Source organism: Centroberyx affinis, unplaced genomic scaffold (genome assembly GCF_046629955.1).
Source record: "Centroberyx affinis isolate AG114_WGS23_722 - 3 ecotype Tasmania unplaced genomic scaffold, CSIRO-AGI_Caff_v1 ptg000622l_1, whole genome shotgun sequence".
In the NCBI taxonomy this organism is placed as follows: Eukaryota; Metazoa; Chordata; class Actinopteri; order Beryciformes; family Berycidae; genus Centroberyx; species Centroberyx affinis.
The window spans coordinates 132,509-160,067 of NW_027279251.1; the positions used below are offsets into that span (position 1 = coordinate 132,509).

The window sequence follows — 27,559 nt, forward strand, 5'->3', positions numbered from 1 at the left end:
ACCATATAGAAAATCTTAAATGACCCTGGCCAAACCTTTCATAATGCATGATACAGTGTCAGAGAGCAAATGGGCCTCAATGCGGAAAAATCAACTTCTCAGTTCCAGAAAATGAGACTTTCTACAGACACAGGGCTTCTGCAGGACGCCATGTGCATGTTTCCATGTGCTGCATCTCTCTCTCCCCCTCTCTCTCTCCCTCTTTCATAAAAGAGTGCGATCACCGTGGGACCGGGTGTTTAAACCTCGCCGTCACAGCAGTTAGAGCCCTGGCAGGCGGCGGCCGGGGGCCCCGGGGCCGCGGCTAATGAACACCTCGGGGCATTGCTCGGGCCGGGAGGATACACACCAGAGCCTTGGAAACACGGCTCGCGCGCAACGCCGTGACTGAAGCCCGGGATCGGCTGACTTTAGGCTCTCACCACATGAGAGGCTATTAGTGTGTCTGTCCCAGTGTCTCGGCGCAGGAGGGGGAACGGAGCCTGACGGTACCAAAATAGCCCGTGTTTGGACATTTATCTATTCATCTCGCCCGCCCCCTTCTATCTTCATCCCTCTCTCTCCACGCTCTCCGCTGTAATTGCTCACCATGGCTCTCGCTCAATTACAGTGTGCTCTTTTTAAGCCTCAAACTTTGTTCTCTCTTTAGTTTCACTTTGTTCTCCAGGCATGCCAGGGTCATATGTTCCTCACAAGATCTCCACATCAGATGTATTTGTCTCTCTCTTAAAGGGTAGGCTATGTTTTTTTTTTGTATTCATTTATTATTTACAGAGATTTCTGTGTTTCTTCCAGATCTTGGGCAAATGGCATTTTGTAAATAGCCTGTTTTTACCTGTTGTTTGTACCGGATGGGTGGAGTTTGCTGCATCAGGGCTTTTCAGCTAGTGTCAGGTAAGGTTTCGGTCATAGAAATGTATAGCAACATGACTTTCAAACACTTGCCATTCTCTAAACTTTCTGGTTCTCGTTGTATTGTGCTGCACACTCATCCAATACTTTAGGGGATTAAAACAAACTATAAAACAGTGTTCATGAGGTCTTGTACACTACCAGTCAAAAGTTTGGACACATTTTTCACATTTTAGAATAATAGTAAAGACATCAAAACTATGAAATAACACAGATAGATTTATGCAGTGACCAAAAAAGTGTTGAACAAATCAAAACTATCATATATTTTAGATTCTTTAAAGTAGCCGCCCTTTGCCTCGATGGAAAGGCAAAGGCCTTGGAAAGAAATACATACATAGGCATCAACTTCACTTTTTGTATTTGACTAAGAAACAAATTTCAAGGATTTAAGCATAAGCCTTTAGATCAAAATGGCTTTAAGATGAAAAACAGAGTACATTCAATCAGGTGTGTCCAAACCTTTGACTGGTAGTGTAGATTTGGCTCATGTGTGGTAATGTTACTGGAAAGTGAAGTGGAAAGCTCCAGAAAAGCTGTTAGAAGATCTGCACAGTCCTCTGCAGTCCGGCTTACAACTTACCAGGCCCTCTCATGTTTTGCATTATGTCTGATATCTGTTTCACACTTTCATTTCAAGCTTATTGAAATGACATTTTCACTAAATCTCCTAACATGTAGCGCACAGTGTTGAGTTTCACACATCACAGCAATACCAAGCGTCACATGAGGAGCTGATACCGGAGACGGCTTCATGCCACATATGATGTCACACAATGAGATAAGCAGCGAGCCTTAAGGCCACACTGAGACCTATATAGGGCTCTGGGTGTGCGTTTACGTTCACATTTTAGTTTTTTAGCCGAAGCTCTGATGCTGAAAGGGGTCAAGTGTCTTTCTCAGAGAAACTTTGACAAGACACATTGACGTGTTGGCTGCTCATCTTGTGCAATCATTCAGTTTGCATTTTAGCTCTATTATCTGTTATGGAGGCAAACGTCAAGTGGATAATTTGTGGATACAGTGGGCAGCTGTTTTGCCAGGAGCAGGCATGGTGTAATAACCATAATTTGAAGAACAAACAGGCTCTCAGTATTTTGTTCCTTTCCACTGACTTTTTCCAAAACCAACACTGAAACAGTGTGTAGCCTAGGGATTGAGGCATAAAATCTTACTGTTCTTCAAAGAAGTCAAACTATGTGCCAGTGGGATGAGAGAATTTTGCTTGTTCTTAATGCAAATCGACTCGTTTCAAGAATTTTAATCTGCCTCGATTTAAGATGTTGTCACCCGTTTCAAAAAGATTCTTTAAAATAATTGAAACTGCATTGACAACGAATGAAATTGTCGCATCCTATTGATAGATTGATTTTCTCATGTTTTTTTGTTTGTTTTTTTAAAGAAAAAATTGATTATAAGATTAAATAACTTGGTAAGACAAATGTTTTTTTGCACACACTTTGAGTTTGTCCCAATGAATTTGCAGCCGGTCGCACAAAGGAAATAAGCCTGCAACAAGTGCAGTGTGTGACTGTCTTTTGAAATGAAAATGAACATTTACATACATGCATGGAGAACAATGACAGCAGGCTCTCAGGATGTCCACTGCAGCGGCCGTTGAATAAAACCAACGTGACTCATCTTTTAATCAATGCAGCATCTCACTTCATAACAACAGAGCTGAGCTCAGCCTGCGTCACCAGATTACTTTGATCCTTTCAGTTTGAAGATGAAAATAGATTGATAGACAGATGGATAGACAGACGGACGGACGGACGGACGGACGGACGGACAGAGACAGACAGACAGATAGATAGATAGATTTCAGTCAGACCTCCATGCACATAAGGAGACAAAAGACACCTTACAAGGGGATTTGGGCTTATACACACACACTTTCAAGGCCAATAGAGGCCTTATTCCACCCATAGCAGAATAGTAATAAAAGAAAACGCATTTGATAAGCCTAAAACCCAAAATACATAATTAATGAAAAAATATAGATTAGGTTACCTGTTAAAATTTAACATTTAAGACCATGCTGCTCTGTGAAAACAGTGCGGCTTCTTCAAAATAAAAGTCCCTATGAATAATTTAGCGTAACAACATGAGCTAAAAATACAGGTTTATGTACTCTGTGTGCACCTGAGAACGTGCAGTATATGTTGATAACGTGTGTGTGTGTGTGAACAATAGACAGTGGGGTGCGATTCCACCACTAACATCCTAGTATAAAAGTGAAAACTGTAGAATATAGACAGTTAATGGAGTTTAAATCAGCATGTCCACCTTTCCCTAGACTGTGCTCCATTATACAACTTACTGCTCAGTTTCCTTCAGAGCTGCACTTTACTACTGCTGTCATTTCAGTGACTCAAGGTAATCCATTTCGCTGAATCACGTCTCAACCCGCCTCAAGATAACAGTACAAAAGTCGGTTTTGCAACAAGCTATTTTGTGCCACAATCTCCTCCACTGACTTTAATGAAAGTAGACGGAGTGCGCGGGCAAATAAAGCGTTCTTGTGTGTCAGATTCCTCTATGTTGTTTTTATTAGGTCCATTAGGCAGTGACTGTAGATAGTCCCGGAGGTGTGTGTGCCTAGTTAACATGTTTGTTTTTCTCAAGGCTTTGTTGGAGTTAATGATGTCACCCTTAATTGTGGTGTGGTGTGGCTCACTTCCTTGTCTCAAAGGAATAAGTGTGTATTTAAAGAGAACATTGCCCTCCCCAAAACGGGATTCACGTTATTCTAAAGATCTTGTGCTGTTGACTTTAGGGCTGTGTACACGACCAAATCCCTCCGAAGCCAGAAACATGAGCGTCCCGACTCGTCCCGACTCTCTGGAGCTGTAGGAACAGCACAAATAGGGATTTTTTTCCTTGGTTTATTTCCTGGTTCCAGTGTGTACTACAAGGGCAGGAGGTCAGGGTCACAACCTGCTGCCTCTGAAGCGGATACAGGAACATTTCATCTAAACTGTGGCCTCTAGTGTGGTTTTCACTATTTGTTAAGGTCACACCTTATTTAGATGTGTCATTAAAAAGTCTAACTTTCAGGTGATACTCTAAATAGTGTGAAAAGTAGTAGATAGATTTTCAGTGTGGGTTAGGTTAGTTAATTGTAGGATTAGGGTTAGGCTATAGATTTAGGGTTAGGGTTACATAGTCTGTATGTCTGTATAGGGTTAGGGTTTATAAATAGATAGAGATAGATAAATAAATAGGGTTTACAAATATCTACTTTTTGTCATCTGTTGAAAATCAACATTCAGTGTTGGACTATCCAAAAAAAAAGTGCTATCTTTGTTCATTGAACCAACATATCCCACCTGTTTTTGACCTGAAAACCCATGACACTGCATGGCATTTTCTCCTTTTAGTGACTGAAAAACAGTCCAAAGTAGTTTCCTTTTCTCTGTGTTCACCCAGTTTCCCAGGATACTTGCTAATGTTTGACTACAGTTAAGTATTAGTTTTAAATTGTGCAGTTGCATCTGGAGTCAGACTGAAATCAAAGCAGGCGAGATACTATTCAACATGAAGTCACCAAAATCCAATTTTCTTCTTCAAGGTGTTCGGGATAGAAGCTGTTTCTAGTCGCTGACGCCTTCTATCAGTTCACGCTGGAGAAGTGAAGAACATGGAAAGAGAAAACGAGCGGACCGCTGTGTTTAAGTTCCAGCGAGGCGGGCAGGGAGCCACTGCAGAAGGTCACTGCGTTTACGGCCCTGATGCAGTTCAAAGGTGTTAAACATTGACTAGACTTCCTCCCCGCGGCCCCAAATGTTTCCCCTAAAATTTTTGCCCCGGGAGCCAAAGCTCCATCCTCTTTGGCTGATAGCCAGGCACAAAGATAAGATGTAGGGCACTTAGCCTGGCATCGGCATGGGAACCCTGTCGCCTGGGGGCCTGAATAATTCAGTGCCTGAGATAAATTTACTGCTTATGAAGTCATGCGAAAGAGGCAGAACAGAGAGAGGTATTATTATCTATACCATTTTTATGTGCATGCCTAATTTCCAGGCAGAATTTGTGAGAGGCAGAGGGAAAGAACAAGATGGGTGTCACCAGTTTGTCCAAGGTAAGAGCCACGGTAAACACACACACAAAAAAGTCAATATTTGCACCAGGTCCTTCTGTTGCTTACTCATGTCCTGCACTGTCAACCACATTTTCTTTCTAACAGGTTTTACACCCTGAACCCATCTTGTGTGCTTGTGTATATGTGTGTGTGTATATATATATAAAAGGCAGGTTTAGACTAAGCCTAGAGCCATGGGTGGGGTGACGCTGCCTTGTGTGCCATCAGGGTTTCTTTTCCACTGCATGTAAATGTTCCCGTCCCTGTCAACACTTTGAAAGTCAATCCTCCCTCCAGCGCTGTCAAGTGACTCACAAGGCGACTGGTGACTCACAAGGCGACTGGTGACAGCGGCGCGTCACTCCGAAGCCTCGTCTCACCGCGTCCTCGCCGTCTTTCAGCAACTACATCATCCATTAATGTTAGAATAATTCTGTGAAGCACCCTAATTAACGGACTCATAATCCATCCCTCTGGTCTTCTATCCCCTCGTTAAGCTCATGAACTTGTGTTTTCCTATGTAAAAAGTGTGTGTGTGTTTGTGTGAGCGCACCTGATTACACTTGTAAGGTCGAGAGGAAGAGGAGAAAGTCAAGAACTGTTAGTCCTTGGTCCTGCACATCGGCACAAAACACCTCTCCCTCTCCATCTCATCTCCATTATCTGGAAATAATAAGAGCGCGAGAGCCGGAGGTCGTCAGACTACCTACTCAAGATGAATAAGACAAATCATCTTTTCATTACGGTACGAAAAGAGAGAGGAGTGTGTGTGTGTGTGTGTGTGGAGGAAGGGGGAAGAGGATGTAGAGGAGGGAAGAAGGAAATGAGAAAGAATAGAATATGAAGATAGATGGATGGTTCGCTGAAATGAGGGCAGGGAGGCAGAGGTTGGCCTGCAGGTCAGCGGACGACGGCCCTCCACTGAAATATTTAATCAAAGTCATGTTCCAGTATCTCACACAAGGAGTTTGTCGAAATACACTCCCTATGCTAAACAGTTCATGACCAAAGTCTATTTATTTGTGTCAAAATAAAACTGAATTGTTCTTGTACTATAAAACTGAAAAAGTATTTACAGTGTGTCATTTGTTAGTCAGCTTTATTTCCTTAAATTAATTTCATTATAAAGTACAATACACAGTATACAATTCTAAAAACACATGGCAAACACTCCCAAAACATGAACAATACCAAAGGCACATGTCATTCTGTTTTTCTTTAAAAAATAAAAAAGGCACAATGAGATTCATGACGATAAGCATCTCTAAAATGACAGGAGTTTTGATCATAAAGATTCAGACTTTTGGCTGGATGCGTCTCAATTGACAGAGTCTTTCTGTATGATACTTCATTCCAATCTAAAGCTTAAACTGTGAGTTAACCGCATCGCCTCAACCTAGCTTGATGTTGCCCCCTCAGTTTAGCTAAGAAGGAGAATGAAGAGAGGTAAAGCACTTAAGACTCCTGAAGTCGGCACAAAACACTTTGGCTCCTGTAGAGGCTTTGGATTCATTACTTTGTCAAGACTGAAAACTTCTAGGTATTACCAACAGTGACGACAAAGAAAAAAAGTAAGGACTCAAAATGATCCGGCAACGATGGAACATTGCATAGTAAAGTCATAACTTAACATATAACTTTGTCATAACTTTACAATCAATTATACAATTATACTTTGAATAAAAATTGGGAAAAGAATGGAATGGCATTGATTACTTGAAAAGAAATGGGGATTCCCTCATTGGTTTAAGCAATACAAAATCATTTTGCTTCAGTGTGTGGCACGCACATTTGCATTATTCCAATGACATGCACATCTTTCACTCACTCACACACTCACTCACTCTCTCACGCACACACACACACACACACAGAATAGTATTAAAGCAAGACAACATTTTTGGAGGTAACATGAAACAAAGCATGACTAAAAATCTTTTTCAACATGCAACAACTTTTGGTGAATTGACTCTTGATACTGTAAACATATGGTGAAAGACAGCGTCCATTGTCTGCCCTTCACAATAACACACCCATGCAAGCACACACATGCTTAGAAATGAAAGGCACATTTCATTAGAAATGACGAGGCTTACTTCCTGGTGGACCAACTGATAAATAATCCATGAAGGATTAAGTCATTTGTACAGTATCTGCTCTTGACCCCGTCGCACAGTGATGATAAATACACAGGCAGCTCACAGTAAAATACAATAAGTCAAGATTGAATTAAAATAGCTTCATTTAGCTTAATCAGATGAATTTTCTGTATTCAGTCTATAGCTAGGCTAAACAGCAGGGCCATTTCCCCTTGCCATCAAACAGTTGGGTTGCAGAACAAGGCCAATAGGGAGGCAACACAAGCCAAGACAGATCTAAAATGAATTGGCAGAAGCAATATGGCCGATTAGATTTGCTCTGCGGTAAACAAAGTCAAATTTCAGCCATTCTGCTTTAGCTTTTCCAGTCCTTTCCAAATGATCTTTGACCAAGCCTTAGGAGGAACCAAAAATGGTTTTAAATGCCCTTTGTGTGAGGTGATGTAATGTCATACCTTTATCAATTTTGGCACAGTTTAAAAAAAACACAATCTAATCTGTGAGTCTGCATTCAGCATCACAGGATGAAAAACTCTTAACAGTCTCCACTTGACACATGAGGAAGTACAAATGGAAGACATATCTGGTAGGTCAACAGTGACCTTGACGGCTGGGAAGAGGCTGGACCCTCTCAGGATGTGGGTTTGTGTTTCACTATTCTTAGCAGAGCAACACTGCGACCCACAGCTTAGAAAACACTCAGTGAGCAGCTGCTGTCTGGGCATTAGAGCCCATTTGTTCTGTGAGGGAGGAAGATTTAGAAACCTCTTGTCCTACTGAGAATACTGTGGTTCCTTCTTCACTAGAGGTCAGACTGGGGTTGGAAAACTAACGCTGATGCATTATAGATGCCGAGTGGCGGGATTATAGAGTTGAAAAATCAGACAACACGCTCTGTACGGACGCTCGACCACAGACGTTAACGCTGTACACGTCATCGCACGATATGGTGCAAGAAGAGGCTCTTTCCATCGCTTTGCGCTTTTGTCACATCTAACGGTCCAGTCTACTTCCTGGTTCTGTGACCACTCGACCACGATCAGGTGACCAGTTTGCTCCTCCATCCTCTTTGGGAGTGGCAACCTACAAAACCATCTCAGCCTGACCATAACCGTCTTATTTGGGGAAGGTGTGCAGGCAGACAAACCTGTATAAATTAACTGACTGATGACATGCAAAGGCTCTTTTATACCCGCATACCACACACACACAAAGACATACGTGCATAATGAGTTATAAGACCGTCTTTTATCAACTGCCTGCCCTGCATAAGTGCCCTTGAGCAAGACACTACTATAAATCCCTATTACAGGGGGAAATAGAGTATCACAAATACACACACCTCATCCCCCGTCTACGTATAAAATAATAGGCCAGTATGACACTGGCAGATGTGCTATAAGGGGAGAAGAGGTGGGGGGTAGGTGGGGGGGGGGGGGATCTGCTCTTCACCCTCGCCGCCATCTTCACTGTCAGCATCACTTTTCAGTCTCCTGAAGGTGTGGGGAGGGACCGCTCCTCCTCCCTCCAAGTGCTGATACGTTGTTACATTCTCACTTGGGTTTAAAAAGTGTCCAGTTGTCGTTTCTCTCCTCTCTTTCCTGCCCTGTGAGGTGATCACATCTTGTTAGACAGGTATATTTGAGAAATGGACACACACATAAAAGGTGATAAAAATATGATACATTACCTGCATATTTATCATTTGCCGTTGTCCAAGTGGTCCGTCTGCTCCTGGTAGGAAGAGAATAATCTTGATTCAATAAAGAAAATTAATCATTTGATGGACAGACTATTAACTTAAGTCCTCAACCAGATGCTGTGCCACCTGAGAACCACTTTCCCCCACTACAGGCTTTGGTGGTTTATTTTATCCATCTCATATTGTTTGAATGAGCTCTCAGTACAAGGACTGACAGTATGACACGGTCAAATACCAGAGTTAAATGTCTTTTAAAGCTGTAAACGGACTGTTTGCATTTTGTACGGTCTGTAAAACACGAGTACACGGCATCTACACCCTAAAACAAATGTACTGTAATTTGTTTTAGGGTGTAGATTCTTACGATATTGATTCAGTCAAGGCTGGTGAATCTAAACAAGCCCATCCCGACATCTGAGACAAAACAGCAAAGACTCTAATCTCTCATGTTATCAAGCTGGACTTTCTGAATCTGCTCCACTGACAATAAATAGGACACCAACTGTGAACGCTGTGACAGAACACAGGGTGATTTTCCTGGGATGTGGCAAGAAGAGCAAGTGTTAGCTCTACTGTGAGTTTACCTTCATCAGCTGAGAAAGCTCAGACAGATATTCTAGTCCCCACAGTCAGCCATCATACCTTGTCAGTGGAACAACACTAGAAAGTATTTTGCACCTTTTTTAGAAGGGTGCACCAAATTGAAAAATGTTCAGCTCCGTGGAAAGGCACCCCGTCACTGTTATTTTTTTCCCCTACTGTCCAATCAGATCAACAGAGAGGCGGGACTTCTGCGGTGGCTCATGTAAACAACAATAAACATGGAGGAGAGGCTTGTAGTCACTATTGTTGATCAACCAGACCTTTACAATTTCACAAACTGGAGTTACTAGAATGAGAGAGAGAGAGAGAACGAGACAGATGGGGAGCCAAAAAGGAAGAGGGAGAGAGGAAAGGAGGGAGAGGGGGAAGAAGCTAAGAGAAGGGAGAGGTTTAAAGGTGGAGAATGAAGGTAGAGGGAGGGAGAGACCACACTACCGCTGCAACTGCACTGTGAATTTGGTTCCAGGACTTCACCACTGACCTGCTGGGACTCGGAGGTGGTCCTGCTCTTGGGCTCCGCCTCCGTGGGAGACGTCGGGACGCTCCCGTTGGAATCGGTGATGAGCAGCGTCCGCCTGTCCCGGCCCGACTTTTCACACTTCGTCACCCGGAACCTGAGAAGGGACAGAAAAGACCACAGCACCGGGGTTTGAGAAGCTTTTTCAGCCCCGGGACCCGAAGTGGAGACTTGGCTCATTAAAAACATACTTCTGCTCTTATGTGGGGACCCACCGGCGGGCCCGACATGACAAAAATAAACATATTTCAAGGAAGTTTTGAGGCAAAAGATCCCAGAAGAAGATCCCAGTGTGAATTCTTTTTCTAGGTCAAAAGAAAAATACACCGACCTTGGCTTCTCTTTGTCAACAAATATTTCCGATATAAATAAACCGGAGAAAATGCTACCGAAATGACATGTCACACCCGAAACAGCTTAATCACTCATGTTGCTGAACGTGAACTGATCAGTGGGTATCAGCCGTTTTCATTGAAATCGCAGCTGGATTCCTGCTTCCGTTCCCTTCACAGTGATCACACACACACACACACACACACACACACACTCCCTATGCCTCTCTCTCTCATCCACCCACACACACTCCAAAGCTTTAATTAAATCAGTAAATGAATATTTGTATCCAGGTCATGCTGACCCTCTGCGTACACGGCCATTCATCTGGGTGTGCAAATGAAAAGCAAGCTCTCTGCATCCCAATCAGTTCCCAGCGGGACAGCAGGAGGAGGGGAGCGCTGCTTGAAGGGGACGAGGCAGCGCTCTCTCCCCGGGGTTCACTTTCGGACTGGGAAGTGTTCTCTTTGCAAATACGCATCTACTCTAAACTTTCTTCTCAGACATTTCTCGCATGTTAATGTTTAAGACTTGATGTTAGGGCTGAAAGATATTGACCAAAAAAAATCGAATTGCGATTACTTGACAGAATATTGCAATTGCGATTTAAACTGTAATTCATATCATCACAAGTTTTTCTTGTCATAGTTTTTCTTAGAAGTTTAAAATTGTTTAAAGGTAAGTGATTTGTTAAAAAAGAAAATAGATGTCAGTGTGCAGGATTTACTGAGTTTGAGTATGATGAAAGGTTTTCACCAATACTGTACTTGGGCCAAAGATTACCTAGAGCTCTAAAACACTTTGTTCAGAAATCCATTTTGGACGAAACTCTCTCTTAAGCAATTACTTGTAGCCTCTGTGATTTGGAAATTGCAGAAGTTCATATTGCGATTTCGATTTGTTGATGGTTTAGCTCTACTTGATGTAATCTCACAAACTCTTTCTGTAAAATGTTGTTAGATATCATATGTCTCTCTGGTATACAGCCTGCTCAGACAGACACTCACATACTTATTTAATGGAAAGACAGCAGGACCCTGTGGTATGCTGATGCGGGTTCATCCCACGCCGGAGGAAATTCCCACAGAGCCTTGTACACAGGGAATTTCCTGTGCCACTACTATTCATACCAGACATAAGTGCGCTTTCTTAATTGTCACTCGTCTTTGGGCGTTATCAAAAGTAGACATGTTCACACTCTACGTTCACCTCTCCTGTGAACTCGCAAACTCTTTTGTAGAATGTTGTTGGATACCATTAGCGTCACTAATGTCGCCACGGCAATGTCTCACTTTTGTAAACACGACCCCTGTGTGCCTATAGTGCGTCTTTTACAAGGGGTCGCACTCGTTGCCAAGGAGGTGTGGCTCCACAACACGGCTTAAGCACTGAACTTTAACCCCCGGATCTTGACCCGAGGCCACTCTTGACAGCCGACTTGTGTGTTTCTAGTCTGGTGTGAAAGCGAGCAGCAAACCTTCCAGTGTTATTAAGTGTGGACGCTTTCAGAGTTTTTGCTGTGTGGTAATGACACATGACTCGCACACACAGACACCAACACACACACACACACAGACACTAACACACACACACCTGCCCACAGCCAGGACGGTGACCTCTCCATGGTGGCTGCGGCGCTGCTCCGGCTTACGGGCCGACGGCCTCCTCATCAGTGGCCATTTCTTCTGACTGCAGCGGCTGCAGATGTTCTTGTGGCCGCCCGGACCCCCGATGGTGTGCAGGTGGTTGCACGTGTGCTTGGCGGCGCCCGCGGGAGCCCCCGGTGACACGGGAGTCAGCGGAGGGGTCGGGGTGGTGGGGGAGGTGGGAGTGAGCGGAGGACTGAAATAGAGAAGAAGGAGAACCAGAGTTATGAGTCGGTGATACAGAATTTCCGTATGCTAGTGCAGTTTTTGTTGAAATGTTACTGGATAAACCACTAAGCATCAATCCAATGTCTGGACGTTTTATTGTCTCACTTCTTCCATCAAGAACCTAGTCAGATTTTGGATGTGCATACACTACGTTCTTGCTGCAGCTATGACAAAATTATCATAATAATTATAGTGTTTCTCAGCGTAATCATGGTAAGTGAATGTGTAAGTGTAAGTGAACGCATTTGAACTGTCATTACTAGGAGAACACAGGCAAGACAGTGTAAATTAGCCATTGAACAGTAATTATTATGCACCTGTTTCATATTAGTTGTGAGTGAGAGAGCCTGGAAATATTTATAGAAGGTCCACCGTGCCACAGCTAGGTGAGAGGAAAATTGCTTATTCTTAGATCAGCTGTCAAAAGTGTGGCCTTGAGAACTGAGACTTTTCACAAGTTACCAGCTGACCTGAATTCAGTCCAAACCATTTCCATTTTACCAGGCGTTCGACTCCTGCAGAGCGGTTGCTGAGCTCCACAGTGCTTCATTTATTACAGCCTAGAATACAGTGACATTTTGTATTTCAACAGGGCAAAAGTAATTACTGACAACCTCTTTGAGACCAATCATTCTGAATGATGATCATGGTCAGAGTGATTATGGAAGCAATTTTCTGTACAAATAGGCATTAGGTGAGGTATTGGGCACCTGATCAGTAGGGAATTACATGTGAGGCAACTACATGTCGCTGCGTAATGCAACAAACTGACAGGAAAGCCTTCACACCACATATTTCACCACGGCTATATTTGGCTTTTCATGAAGTGTTTTATCAGGCAGTAATCCAGGCGAGCTTTGCTCTTGTTATACTCATCAGTTTGCCTTTTCAAATCTTTCTTGAGAGGAACTGTGTGTGTGCATGTGTGTGTGTGTGTGTGTGTGTGTGTGTGTGTGTGTGTGTGTGTGTGTGTGCATTTTATGACCCTGCAGGAGGCAAAGCTCTTCAGAGTGTTTACACACAGTGGATGCCTGGGTGTAATGTGTAGAAGTGCTATATATATATATATATATATATATATAGATATGTGTGTGTGTGTGGGTGTGCATGTGTGTGTGTGTGTGTGTGTCCTCTTGCAGTCAAGGGAGAGGCAGCGTAATGACTTGAGTGGCGTCAGCGGTGCTAGTGGTGACAGTGTGTGTGTGTGCGTGTGTGTGTGTGTGTGTGTGGTGTCTGCTGGCCTAAGAGCACTTCTTGTTGATTTGTCTCCATCAGCATGGAGAAGGCACCATGCAAATGGATACGCAAGATTGGACTGGGGAAAGAGGGATGCTAAGATGAAGACAAACAACGTGTGTGTGTGCGTGTGTGTGTGTGTGTGTGTGTGTGTGTGTGTGTGAGAGTGATATTCTTGTCCCCACACACACACACACACACACACACACATATGCACACACAAAATCTTCACATTATGCACATGTACAGAGTGAGGATCCCAGATGAACAGAGGTACAAAATGTCTGTGTGTGTGTGTGTGTGTGTGTAGTCCGCAGAAGGAGGAAAAGACATGGCAAAGGGGAAATGAACTGATGTGAATAGAGCGCCTCCTCGACAGCGGGAAGGGACCGAGGGACGGTGGAGTGGTGAAGAGAGAGACATCGAGAGAGGGGAGACGGCACCCAGGGGAGAGAGGGAGCGAGAAGAGAGAGAGAGAGAGAAAAGAGAAAGAAGAGATAGGTTGTGGATTACTGAGGGGGAGAGCAGCACCGAGGAGAGAGGAAGTTGAATACCGCATCTGGGGAGAAAGAAAGAGAGAGAGAAAGAAAGAGAAAGCGAGCCCTGGCCACACTTGAGCCCTTCTCCTTCTTTCTCTCTCTCTCTCTCTGTCTGTCTGTCTGTCTCCCCCCCAAAGTGTCCCATAAATTACCCCCACCCCGACCCCACCTCCCCATTCCACCATCTCTAAGTGATCCACTGGCAGACTGCCCGACCTGGCTGAGAGGGAGGGAGAGAGAGAGGGAGAGGGAGAGGGAGAGGGAGAGAGAGAGAGAGAGAGCAAAAGAGACGGAGTGCTATGGAGAGCCATTTGAACAAAGACTCAAAGTGAGCAGAAAGTGAAGGGAAACGGGAGCAAAAACAAGGGAGAGAGGGGGGGAAATAAGTGAAAGAGAGATTTGGAGAGAGAACTGAAGAAGTGACAAAGCATTGAGTGATGCTGGGGGGGAAATGTGCGCGATTGCAGATTTCTCCAGATTTTTTTTCCGGGACACCAAATTCGACTGAGCACACCGCCTCAATACCTAATCCTTGGCACTAGACTGCGCTGCTACGATTCATCCCCACCCACCCCACTTTACCCCAACACACATGAAAACATCTCTCCTCTCTTTATCTCTCTCACTCTGTCGCTCTCCAAACAGAATGTAGCGGGACAAGAAAGAAAAGAGAAGAAGAGAGAGAGAGAGGGTAACATACTCGAGTAACTCGGCATTTACTTAGCTTTCTCTTCTGTCACAAGCATCTCTTTCTCCTCCAATCTGCCCATCTCCCTCCCTCCCTCCCTCCCTCCCTCCCTCCCTCCCTCCTTCCCTCCTTCCCTCTCCCCCTTATCTCAATGGCGAAGCGGCGCTGCGCCCGTTCGTTTTCTCTCCTCATTTCTCTCCGTTCAACTGAGCGGTAGGATGGAGAGCGAAGCCGTCTAATCTCATGGCAGTCGGCTTGCACCATCAACTCCTGATCCCGTGACGCGGGGGCCATTTTCCAAGCGACAAGCGAGCAGCCCTTGCTTTGAGATGTGAATGTCAGAATGTGAACGACCCATTACAAATCCATTTAACCGCCTACAGATCTATAGATTCTACGCTATAAAAAGCCTCATTCCATTATACTGTATGTAGCCTATTTGTAAAGACTCCAAGAGTAGGAATACCTACAGTACCTTGGCCTCGTTCTCCCTTTTAAGAGATTAGCAGTCATATTCATTGATGTGACTGAAGGACCCATTAAGGTAACATGATGTCAACAACTGTGCTCTGCTGTGATACGCCTTAAAATGCTTTTGTTTTTTTTTAATACAAACGGCTGTCGTTCCATTGACCCCCTGAAATCCCCCCTGAGATCCACCTTCAGAGCGCTCTAATGTGATCAGTGAAAGTTATTATGCTCCCTCTGCTTTCATATCAAAGCAATGCCATGCAGAATGCTGTGAAGCATATAATGTAGCAATTTGGGGCACATTGGCATTTTGTGAATGCTCCCCGGTGGCTTGCCCTCAATCAAACCTTGCCAATCTGGAAAGAATCAGAAGAGAAATGTGACCTGATTGCCTCGCCTGTTCAATTCCTGCTCTGGTTACTCCTAGCTCTGTCACTTCAGCATGGAGGCCTAGCATGCTTTCATGGAGGCTTGTACTGCCATCTAGTGGTTGTGACGGTCAACACAGCCGGCCTCTGATCAATTCCACCACTTAGGTTTGAGTTTGTAAGTGCTGACCATATCAGTCAAACCAAATAGAGGTAAAGAGCAACTTAAAGGTAACATTTCACAATTTACCTATTCAGGAAAAAGAACATGAGGACACTTACCCATCTGAGTCAATGCTGTTCTCATGAACCATGGCTTTGAGGGCGTCCGAGTTCGCTGAAAAGGGAGAGAGAGAGTGAGCAAGAGAGAGAGAGAAAAGGAGAGATAAAAGTAGTGTGGGAATTAGCAAGGAGAACGCTCCAGCGACTTCAAAAGCAGAGCGCTTATTGAAAGATGGGTACAACAGATAAGTTCCTTAACACAATTAAACGGCAAACCACATGCAACCACCGAACACACAACCACCGTACACAACTCATCAAATTCTCAGGGCAATATGCCAGTCCAGCAAAAACTTTTGTCGAAGCCAACAAACCGTAACATAAAGCCTCACAATATGAGACACAGAGTGTGTTCGGAACCGGATACTAACGTACTGCCTACTACATACTCAATGAGTATGTACTGCATACTGCCTACTAAATGATTGAAATTATGAAATTAAGTCTGCCATTACTAGCAGACTGTTCACACTGTAGTATGAATAGTACGTTAGTATGCGGTTAGTATCCGGTTCCGAACACAGCCACAATCTCAAAACAACAAAGGATTCTGGGAGCAGTTTAATTTCAGTGTACTGATGCTATTATTGTCTAAATAAGAGGTCTGGATTCTTTAAATTTGGCCCTGGTGAGGCAGAAAATAGTCCTGATTTTGTTACTGAACACGAACAATAACATCTACTAGACGCCTACTTTTGCTACCAGATAAAACAGCATCAACAAAGAGCCAACACTTGAGATGTAGATTTACATAATTCACTCCCAAAGGCAGATTTCCCTAAAGCCTGGCCCTGATGCATTCACTCAATCCACCATGAGGAGCACAAGCTTACACAGGTAGACAGGAGTTCATGTTGTGATTCTGTAACTGTGCTTGGACCTCTGACTCAAACTGCCATCCTCCTTATCACCTCTTATCATCCTCATATCATCATGTACCAGACGGTATTTCACAATAACCGCATTGGTGAGTACACGTTATTTCTAGTCCAAGGCTATCAGTATTACAAACTTGCTTTCAGTCGTTTTATTTGCCCGAGCCTGACTGAGGTACCAGGTTGGTGGGGTTTTTGCTTTCAGGACTGTGTAATTGGATGAATAAATGCAGGACTATCAATCACACAAAAAATGATTTGAAAGGGTTTTCAGTTTCGGGCCAAGGTCAGTCGAATTGCAAACAGAATGTCTTTAATGGAGAAATCCACGCTAAAACACTTTCAACTGTTAAACAAAAAATGAGCTATTTGCGATGTACCTTGCATTTCTGGACCCATTTTGTTGATTGGTGGTGTATTTTTCTTATTCCTGCAGATAACTATCCAAATATAGGTAGATAGATATAGGTATAGGATAGGTATTTCCAGTGCAGCTACAATGGACAGTAACAGTAAACACCAGGCTCTGGTGTCAGCTCCCCAGAATCAAAAGAGCAAGGGCTCCTTTCCACACCAACGATTTTAGTGTTTTAGAAATGTTATCATCTGGGGGGACTTTTATTTTGAAGTCTGTTATGCAATCATGTTAGACGTACATCCAATAAATGTGTCATGACACGTTACGAGCCTGTTAGGAACTTAAAACAATAATAAAAACACAACTATACTGCACTGTATAGACACAATAAACCAGTTTAATATTCAAGTTAAACTAGAATCTCCTATGATTCTTAAGCTTAAAGTGGCAATCCACAACATTTTGGTGTCATCTTTCATACTAAGTGTTCATTGCTGTGGTGTTTTTGCACTGCATTTCCTAGAGATTACATGGTGACTATCGCTGCTCAGTCTAACCACCCAGTTCCTCTTCTATTATTCCAAAGAAACTTCTGTTGTGGTTGGTGGAAATTTAAAACGCATCACGTGTGCGCCAGAGGATTTTTCCGAGGAAAAACCTCCCACACACCAGGTGTTTAGAAGAGCAAATGTAAAAGCTTTCACGAACTGGGTATAGGTTGAATCTAGCCTGGTATCCAGCTCCTATGAATCGCAGTTTTCAGCACTCTTCGAATTTGCATGGCATGCAAAGTCGAAGAGTGCTGAAAACTGTGATTCATAGGGGCTGGATACCAGGCTAGGTTGAATCACTATTGTGTTATAGACAGAGAGTAGCAAAACAGAAACTTTTTTTACTGTATTTATATGAAAATGTTGCGGATTATTATTTTAATTACGTCAAATACTGAATATTTTCACAGCACCCCACCTGATATTTGTGATGGACTACGACTTAAGCATTACGGTTACTGTGAACGCACCGGTGAATCAGCTCGGCGCTCGGCTTATCAGGGCCGACACAAAGAGCGCTTCCATCACAGGACAATGACGGCCGGTCCCAACGGCACGACCTTAGCCTTTTTATGTATTTTGTTCGTGCGGTTGACAGAATCGTTCCCACCTCTGGGGAGGGGGCTCGTTCTCAGTAAAGTTGTCAGTCATTGGAGAGGAGAGGAGGGTGGTTTGGACGGCGCTGTTGAATTCTGCGTCAGGACTAGATCAGGACTCACAGATACTGTCGGGCTGTCAGAGCTCTAAATAATAATGGAGGGTTAGGAGCAGAGCTTGGAAAATAAAGTATTCAAACGTATGAAAAACATATTCAAATAACTAGAGCAGAGTAAAGAGCCTGTACTTTTACTTTGAGTAACTTTTCAAGTATTTACTCCTACTTTTACTTAAATTAGGTTTTGTTTTAAAAAATAAGAGTCATGAGGAAAAATGAAATCTGGAGTAGAACAGTAAAAAAATATATACATTAAAACCTCCCAGAACTATTACTTGGTAGAAATAAGGTAAAAAGGAATAATTCCCAAGCCTCGGACTAATGTTGAACCATCAAATTATTTGCAAGGATCATGCAAAAACATTTTATCCACTTTGGAAACTAAAGTAATTCTGTAGAAGTACAGTTATAGTATTCAACTGAAATAGCAGTTCCACTACTAAACTAAGATATTTCAGTTCTCTTTTCACCTCTGGACAGGAGTTATCTGCCTACAAGAGTTAACAGTTGTTAGCCTGATTTCACTGAGAACTCTGGTGTCATGGGAAGTTAATTAGCATTGAGGTAAATAATCCAGACGGACAGGAAAGGCATGTGTATGCATGCTAATCAGGTTGACTAGGTTGAGGCACAATGCTAGTACTGATATTTAAATCGCTCCTGTTGCTATGTCATACACTCTCAAAAAACAAAGAAATACATTCACATGGAGAAGTAGAACTAGAGTAGAGTATGTTATATAATCTAACTTCACCCTCCATCTCTGGGAAATCATTTGTTAGTAATGTCTCCATTCAGTTCATGACTATCGGACAATCAAATCATATTTGAAGTTCTCATGTGACTCCTATGAGAAACTATGATAGTGATGTAATCATACAGTTCATTGTGTGAAAGACAGTCATCAGAAATTTTCCTTCAACTTCCACTGCAGTATCCAACTTGTCCTTGTGTTGAACTATCAGTAAACCCTTCCTTCATGAATCAAACTCTACTGCAGCGGATGGAAAAGAAAATCACGTGCACACCACCCCACCCTAATACACACACTTGCTTCCTTCCCGAATAGCATGTGACTATGTGCTGGTCAAAACAATGATAGAGTTCCAGCTGTAATGATTTCATGGGAAGAGAGCCGATAAAGGCTGGACTTCACCGAAATCAAACCCTCCTCCTTATCAAATGTTGTGAGGCCGTCAGTATCAAACATGAGAAAATGGCAAACGTATGTGCGCTGAAAAATATAAGCTCTGCATAAATGTTTGAATTGTTCGTGTTCCAAAAAAGGAACGGCAGGACCAGCCAAAAGGGGGAACCACAACCACAATGTGTAATCAAACGGACTTTTACAAGGTTTTTTACAAGGTGGCAAAAGCTGTTTATTTAAGCTATGTTTATTTTACAACACTGTATCACTCACTAACTCAGGCACATACCTTCATTTTTCATGATGTAGCGGACAATCTGTCCCACGGTGTCATTGTTGTCACTCAGGGTGTCATTCAGATCTGGAAATACAAAAACATACACACACACATAGAGAGAGAGAGAGAGAGAAACGTGTATTACAAACTGTGCAGCAAGCATAAAAAAACTATAATATCCACAAAAAGCTTTGCTGGACATACAAGAAATTAAGACAGGGTACCTGCAAAAATAAAGTCAACAATATTTAGGCTACAGCTTCACACACATTACATAACAATATGAATCACTATGGTGTTTATATAGCGCTTTTCAAAACAGACTAGCAACAACAACAACATCAACAACAAAACAATAAATAAAAGCCCCAAAAAATTCCAAGAACAGGCTAATGCAGCAACAATGGGTAAAGCAAACTATATAAAAGCCTCGTGTTTTAAGAAGTGACTTTGCCAGCCAGTGCTCCTCAGGCACAGCCTCAGGGCCGGACAGCAAAGGCCTGCTCACATCACAAGTGTTCAACTTGATCCCAACACATTTGGTTTCACTATGGACATCATGACTCATATTTTGTAAAGGGCAGCTGTTTATATCCCAACCTAGTGATTGAACTGGTTTTACTGTTGGATTAAACAGTAATGCAAGCAATGAGGGTTTAATGCAAACGCTCACACACACAAAGACCATTTGTTTGCCTATTAACATGAGATCCTTGTGTGCAGAAATCCACTTAAACATGCAACACATACACATTCTTCCTTCCACCAGCATGTCAAAGACTATGGAGTATGAGCCCCTCCACCCAGCACACACACACACACACACCCCAGTGTGAACTTCCTGAGTTTCGGCCACTTCTGGTAAAACTGCTGCTACTGTCAGCGACTTATGGGAATCTCCTGGTAGGGCTGTGCAAAAAAATCGATACAGCTGAGTATCGCAATATTTTTTTCCATGATACTGTATCGATTTTCCAGCCCCTCGTATTGATACATTAAAAATATTTATTCGTGTTTTAAACGCATTTAAAATGTCCTTAAATTTCCCTCAAATCCCTTTGAATTAAACAGTTTTGACTCAATTTGTCCACTGAGTTATCAATATAATGTGATGTACATATTAGACTACACAGGTGGTACACAGCAAGTTGTATTTTCAGCTCTATTTTTAAATTTTCCGTAAATTATGTAGAGTATTGCAATGTATCACAATATGTATCGTATCGCAATGTATCATGATACAATCGTAGCGTGAGGTCCTTGCCAATAACCAGCCTTATCTCCTTGCTCTACAACAGTCACAACTGCCAGATTTGCACAACGTAAAGGGTGCAACTTTTACTCCAGAGGTTACGAGCAATAGTAGGAAAAAGGGATTCAAAGAAAGAGAGAGACACTCAAAGAAAGATGGAAACCTGATCATGGTGAATGGAGAGGAGACTGGCTCGACTGTTTCTTGGTTGAATGAGCGAGGTCAGAACACACAGGCAATGTTTTGTTTCCTTTTCCTATGCTTTTGTTTCGTCATAATGTGAGATAGAAAGGGTTGGGCCCATTGAGAACAGAAACAGACTCAGACAGAAAGACAGAGAGAGAGAGAGAGAGCACAACAAAGCCTCAGTGGGGGGAAAAAAGCCAACACAGAAACCAGCTTTAGGCCTCTCCTTTACCAACAGGAGAACGCTGAGTCTACTCGACAAGGGGTGTAATAATTAATAGAATATAATAGAGGCATCTGGGGCTGCTGTAGTCGGCACGGCAAAATGGAGATATGTCCGGAGGAAAGCTGTCGAGGAGTTCCTTGTACGATGAGAGAGAAAAGAGAAAGGCAGTCAACACAGACATTCTCTCACACTCCTGTTGGCAGCGTAGTGTACACGGCGCTCGCTCTCCCTCCCTCTTCTCATGCCTGTGACATACCCCAGGGCAACCCCGCCATGCCAGAGGCTTCAAGTCTGCACATGAGAGGCACTGGAGGAGAGAGTGGGGGCCCTCACCTCCTCTCCTCTTCGCTCCTCTTTGGCACCAGCTGCCTAGACAGGGTGCCAGAACTGCATATTGGCGCTGAGTAGTCAAGCCAAGTACTGTACCAGCACAAAGTGTCATGAAAAATACAGCAAATCTGTTTCAAATTAAAGAGGAAGTAAGTGAGTAAATATAGCTTATATTCTCAGCATGTTGGTGCTCAGAGAGTAAAACCCAGACTTTTGAGAAGCCAGGAAACTCTTCATATGTACACAATGTTTACAGAAATTGAGCATTATCTAGAAGTATCACACAGAAAAATAAAGGTGTGAAGAACCTTCAAGAACCTTTTAATATCCCAAGGAACCATATATTCTTAGTTATTGGGTGGTGGGTGATGGCATAAATGTGGAAAACCAACCAAACCCCTCCATAGTATATATTGTGCAATTGCAAATGAGGCTATACACAAAAACACAACGCAAGTGTCTAAGCAAAGGAGTGCAAAAATGGTTCTTTAAAGAACCTGAAAGGTTCTTTGTGGAACCAGAAATGGTTCTTCTATGGCATCAGTTCCAGTTCTCACCTTTACTTTTCTGTGTGTATCACTAAGCACCAAGGTAAGTTATTCTGGCCGTATGCAGAGCAAATCTTCCTGCAACTTTGTTTCACCTCAGTCAACACGCCCCTAGCTGAGTCAGAACATGAGTGATGTGAATATGAAATGTATGTCCTGCTGGTTTCTATTGGCTGCCACTCCTTAGAAAGATATAGAGGCCCCCTCTCAATGGAGTAATATGGTTGAGAAACATCCTGAGATGAGAAGGAGACTTCACAAGGTAATGGTAATGCTGCCACTGTCAGCAGCACCATTGAAAATAGTGATGAGTTAAATAGTGATGCGCTATAGCTCTTCTGATCTTAAGTTTATAATTTCACAAGGGACTGCCGATGATTCTTCCACCAGGGCAAATGTGAATACCAATGAACGGCACCTTTTTATCGACAGCACATACTCTTTAAATAACATCTGGCACGAATATATATTCCATAACCGAGCTCTGACCTAGCATTTCAGCATTTTTCATTGTTTTCCACACAAAAATGGTGATAAATGATGGCAGGTGTCTTCGCCTCGCCCCCTTTCCAACTCCCTCTCCCTCCTGCTCCTTTTCTCTGAGAAAAATCAATGTCATCCTTTGCATCTTTGTTTTGAAAGGTGCCATACAAATAAAGTCTATTATTATCATTATCTCTCCCCACCTACCCGGCACATATGCAGTCATAACAAGACTGGAATGTATCACATCCCTATGAGTAGTAGGGGGCAGGTGAGGGCATCTTCTGATTTTATGGTATGATTGCTGACCTTGAATCTCACTATGAATATCACATGAGCTTGACGGGAGAATGGAAAACCTCATGCAGACAAATGACTAATGTGGAGACCCAGAGAGGAGGAATCACCTCTTCTGCATTTACTTTTCCATCGGCTCAAATTGCAAAATCACCCCAGATGACAGCATCAAACTCGAGAGCATGTGACCTGGTACTGAACTGAAGTTAATGTTTTACTGTTTTTTTTTTTTTCAATCCATGTGCACTCATGAAGCGAAGGGAGAAAATGGGACAAGGTACAGAGGTTTACCAGGTTGATTAGCTAAACATTGCAGTATAAAAGCTAATTCTCTGGTTACATGAATGAAGACAGGTGTTTTCATCATTTGATTAAACTGACCAGCAAAAAGGTAATATTAAAAAAGGTGTAGCAACATTTTAAGGTCAAAGTTTGGCTCAGTAGACGATGCTTCTGGTCTTGCATTATCTATACACTGTATCTGTAGAGCACCTCATTGATCACTGTATATTTTATCTAAAGGGTTATGATTTCTTGTCATATTGTATCTAAGCTAATCTCTTTGAGCATCTCCTCTTTGTGAAAATATTGATTAAAAAGTGCCAGTAATTAATGTAAACACCTTGTCTAAGTCATTAAGATTGTGCACTGACTGAAACTGGCCTGGCATTTTTTTTAAGCTTTCATTTTGTTGAATAAAGAATACATTTTTCGATCCTGTATAGCTCAACGGGTAAAGGGCTAGAGGTTTGATTCCCACTGGCACCACCCATGCAAAAAAAATATATGTACTCATGGTGCTGTAAGGAGCTTTGGAATGAAGGCATCCAACAAATGGCATATGACTACTGTTGTGTGAAAACATAACTAAGTTTTGGTGATTTCCATGTTTTAACTTCAATTGACAGATCACTTAGTCTTCTATGGGTTGAGAAAATTCTACGACCCCTTGGGCTTATGAAACCCTTTCAAAACCCCTTTGGATAAAGTAAAACATGCATTGTGGAGAACAAGGCTTTTCTTCAAAAAAGTTGAGATTTGAGAGACACAAGGTTTTCACCTGACACTGATCATATGGCAACTTTTCAGTATGTTGCAATGCCCCATAGCATTGGGAAATTCCTGCTACCAATCTTTAGCTTCTTCTCTGTCCTATTCATCTCACCTCCCTCACCTCTCCTCTAATCTCTTTTCCATCCTCATGGGCCTGTGGGCCTGGCTGAGCAATCGTCTCAGATGTGTATATGAATGTTAGGTGCCTTAACAGAGAGCTTGGTGCAATAATGCATAGAGCGAATCACAGTAGTGTCAGATGCTTCACCTGGTGTGTCACTTAGAGGGTGGGGAAGGAGGGAGAGGCTCTGAATAGGACACAATGTGACAACACACTATTCACACAAGTCTGTGCCTCATGATACAAGTCACTGAGGGATTTTCCAAGAGGTTGCAATGCTGCATTTCACTTTACTATGAGGCAGCCTCAACTCCCTCCCTCCCCTCATGCCTCCTCACCTGCGCCCAGCTCCAAGTCCTTTTCCATTCCGTCGCACTCGTCCTTCTCCTCGTCTTCATCCTGGGCCTCGGTGGTGCAGCGATAGCCCTTCCTCTTCAGCACGTGGCAGATCAGCACGCCCAGCAGGCCCAGCAGGAAGAAAACGGGCACCAGGACGAAGGCGATGTTGGCCTCCCCCGTCGTTCCGTCTCCACCTTTCCCAGCATCTGTATTCTGACCCGCTGGAGGACGGACAGAGGGATGGGGAGGAGGAGAAGAGAGAGAAATGAATCATTAGGTGAGGGGAAAGAGAAAACAAAACATCAGTAGTTATTGTGTACATAGCTCAAGAGTTTAATAATAATGTGATACTTCACTGATCACTGTAGGGTAATTCTCTGGGTTCTCCAGCATAAACACACCTGACGTCACAGCAGTATGGAGGCGCACGCGGTGAAAAGTAAACTGAATTCCCTGTGCATCAATTTGTACTTAATAATACTTGATTTTTCTTGACATGTAGCTTTTGTGTTATAAGTGTATATGTGTAGTTCGGTTGACTTGTGCTTCATTACTAGATAGAAGTCTTTGCTAGTATGAAGCCTACTAACTTTATTAGAGTTTTGTCAGATAGCTAACTAGGGCTGGGTGATATGGACAAAATCAAATATAACAATATTTTTGACCAAATACCTCAATATCGATATTGCGACAATATTGTAGGGATGACTATTGGTGCTTTCACAAAATATTTACACAATCATCAGTAATGTGGATATAATGACTAAGTGGGTAAAGGCAAATAATAAAACAGCTAGAAAAGTCTGTTAGGTTCAGAAAATGACATCACTTTACTGTAATGCAGCCTTTAAAACCAGGAAAAGACAACACTTATGCCATATCACGATATTATGATATCCAAAATCTAAGACGATATCAAGTCTCATATCACAATATTGATATAATATCAATATATTGCCCAGGCCTATAGCTAATGTTAACTTTAGTGGTTAGTTAGTTAGTTTTCCCAAACAGACGCACTGGAACGCATTTAGATCGGAAGTCAGTAATACCAACTCAGAACCATCGACTTCTGACTTCCAATGGATTGCAGCGAGAGATTCAGTGATTTGCTCAAGGACACTTCAGCAGGGTGGATGCTTGCCAACTCTGGGGTTAAACTCAGGTTGTACAGTCTCTCTAACCACCGTTCATTCATGCCTGATACCAAGTTAACCACGCACACAGAAAATGTAAAAGTGACTGCGAAAGAAAATATGCCACACAGGAAACATAACAATGGAGTGCTGTTACAGCGCCCTTGACCGCAACCTGATCTCCACAGTCAGTCTGCGGGCGCACTTGAAGCCCCGGCTGAGCAGCTGAGGGGATATAAAGGCCATCAGCTGTCAGCCCAGGTGGAATAATGCAACATGACAGATCTTTCATGTTCTTTTCCTGGCCGAATCAAAAGTCCGCCACCGTCTCCGCCCTTAGCTTCAGCTCTATCCGACTGGCCGGTTTGTCATGTCCCCCCCTTCACACAGCTTTGAGAGGGTGCTGCGTGGTGGAAGAGGGAGAGGAAGGGAGACAGAGAGAGAGAGAGAGAGAGAGACGGTGCGAGAAACAGACAGAGAAAACTAAATGGGCGAGAAAGAAGAAGAAAAATAAAGGAGAAAGAGAAAAAAAACAGTGAAAGATAGAAAGATAGAGAGAGAGAACGTGTTAAAGACACTGTAGAGTAAAGCTGGGAAGTACAGAGTGAGTGTGTGTGTGGGAAGATGAGACAGAGAAAGAGGGAGAGGAGAATAAATGAATGAATGAATGAGTTTGTCCAGAGAGGCAGGCACAGCTACTGTCATTGTCACCCAAGAGACATGCTGATTCAGAGGGAGAGCCGTTATCCCTGAAACTCGCCACTCACCCCCTCCATTTCTTTCACGCAGTTTTCTAAGAGAAGATAGAGCCAAAGAGATAGACAGACACTAAAGAAGCAGTGTACAGTTTCACTGTTGAAGGATTGCTTTACAACGTGTCCAATAAACTGTTGGTATTGCCGATGCTTTCTCTTTCACCATTACTCCTTTAGTAAAATGCCTTCAAATCTTCCCGTGAGCGTCATCCAGAAACTATAAAATTACAACTGTATAGCTCCTGATTTAAAATGTACTTTTGAAGTGACTTGATAAGCATGGAGCCTATCAGTAGTATCAAAGCACTGATGCCAGCGCTTTGATAAGGACAGTTAATTTCTGTCTTTCATTTGAGCCTGCTAATAAACTCTGGTTTAGTGTACCTTTTGCACAAACTGAACACAGCACACAATGTAACGGCCATAAACTCTATATCAGTTCAGTTCAAGCCTCCCTCTGCTCCCACTCCCAACTGCCCACCCACCTACACACAGGACTTTAGACCCATCACGGTGCCACGAGACACTACAACTGCTGTGTTGTCTGTTCTTGGGTGACTGTGTTAGGAAGGGTGCTGTGGAGCGGCCCTGTGGTGTCAATTCACATTCAATTCAATCAATTCCCGATCAATTCTTTAAAAACAAAAAAATAAAAAGCCATACCTCTTTTTAACCTAAAAAAAACGATAATTTTGAATCTACTGAGAATAACAGCTCTGTCGCGATTATGTGCATTGCAGTTTCATTTTACATGACTGCTTTTAGATTACATTTTACATTTTGATTTGAGTGAATTGACCCCAAGACTAACAGGTCAAATGGGAGACTGTGCGACCTATGGTCAGCTAGGCGAAAGCTCCCCTGGCTCCTGCTGTTGGCTCACCACGTGAGGCATTCCAACACAACACACAAGAGGGCTTTTGTCTGTCTTCCTGTCCGCATCAGGGAGAGAGAGAGAGAGAGAGATAGAGAGAAAGAGAGAGAGAGACAGACAGACAGACAGACAGAGACAGAGATTATAGTGTGGAAGAAATATCAATCAATTAAAATATCAAATCAAATGTTCATGTAGGGCAATTTTGTCGCTGTATATCTGTGTGTGTGTGTGTGTGTGTGTGCGTGTGTGTGTGTGCGTGTGTGTGTATGTGCGCATGCATGTGTCTGCATACCTAAGCATGTGCCTCCCTATCCTAACAGGCATT

The 27,559-nt window shown here is 42.9% G+C and overlaps 1 protein-coding gene across 1 annotated transcript in view; it reads right to left on the reverse strand.

Annotated features, from left to right (window-relative positions):
• Positions 1-6,118: 6,118 nt before the first annotated feature.
• rell1 (RELT like 1) overlaps positions 6,119-27,559 on the reverse strand; it is a 32,086-nt gene continuing 10,645 nt past the window's right edge. The window contains exons 2-8 of the mRNA XM_071518696.1: positions 24,466-24,687; positions 19,644-19,715; positions 15,709-15,763; positions 11,844-12,092; positions 9,882-10,014; positions 8,786-8,829; positions 6,119-8,701 (exon numbers count right to left, since the gene is read on the reverse strand). Coding sequence (XP_071374797.1) covers positions 8,797-8,829; positions 9,882-10,014; positions 11,844-12,092; positions 15,709-15,763; positions 19,644-19,715; positions 24,466-24,687 — 764 coding nt within the window. The 3' untranslated portion in view covers positions 6,119-8,701; positions 8,786-8,796. The remainder of the gene's footprint in view (positions 8,702-8,785; positions 8,830-9,881; positions 10,015-11,843; positions 12,093-15,708; positions 15,764-19,643; positions 19,716-24,465; positions 24,688-27,559) is intronic.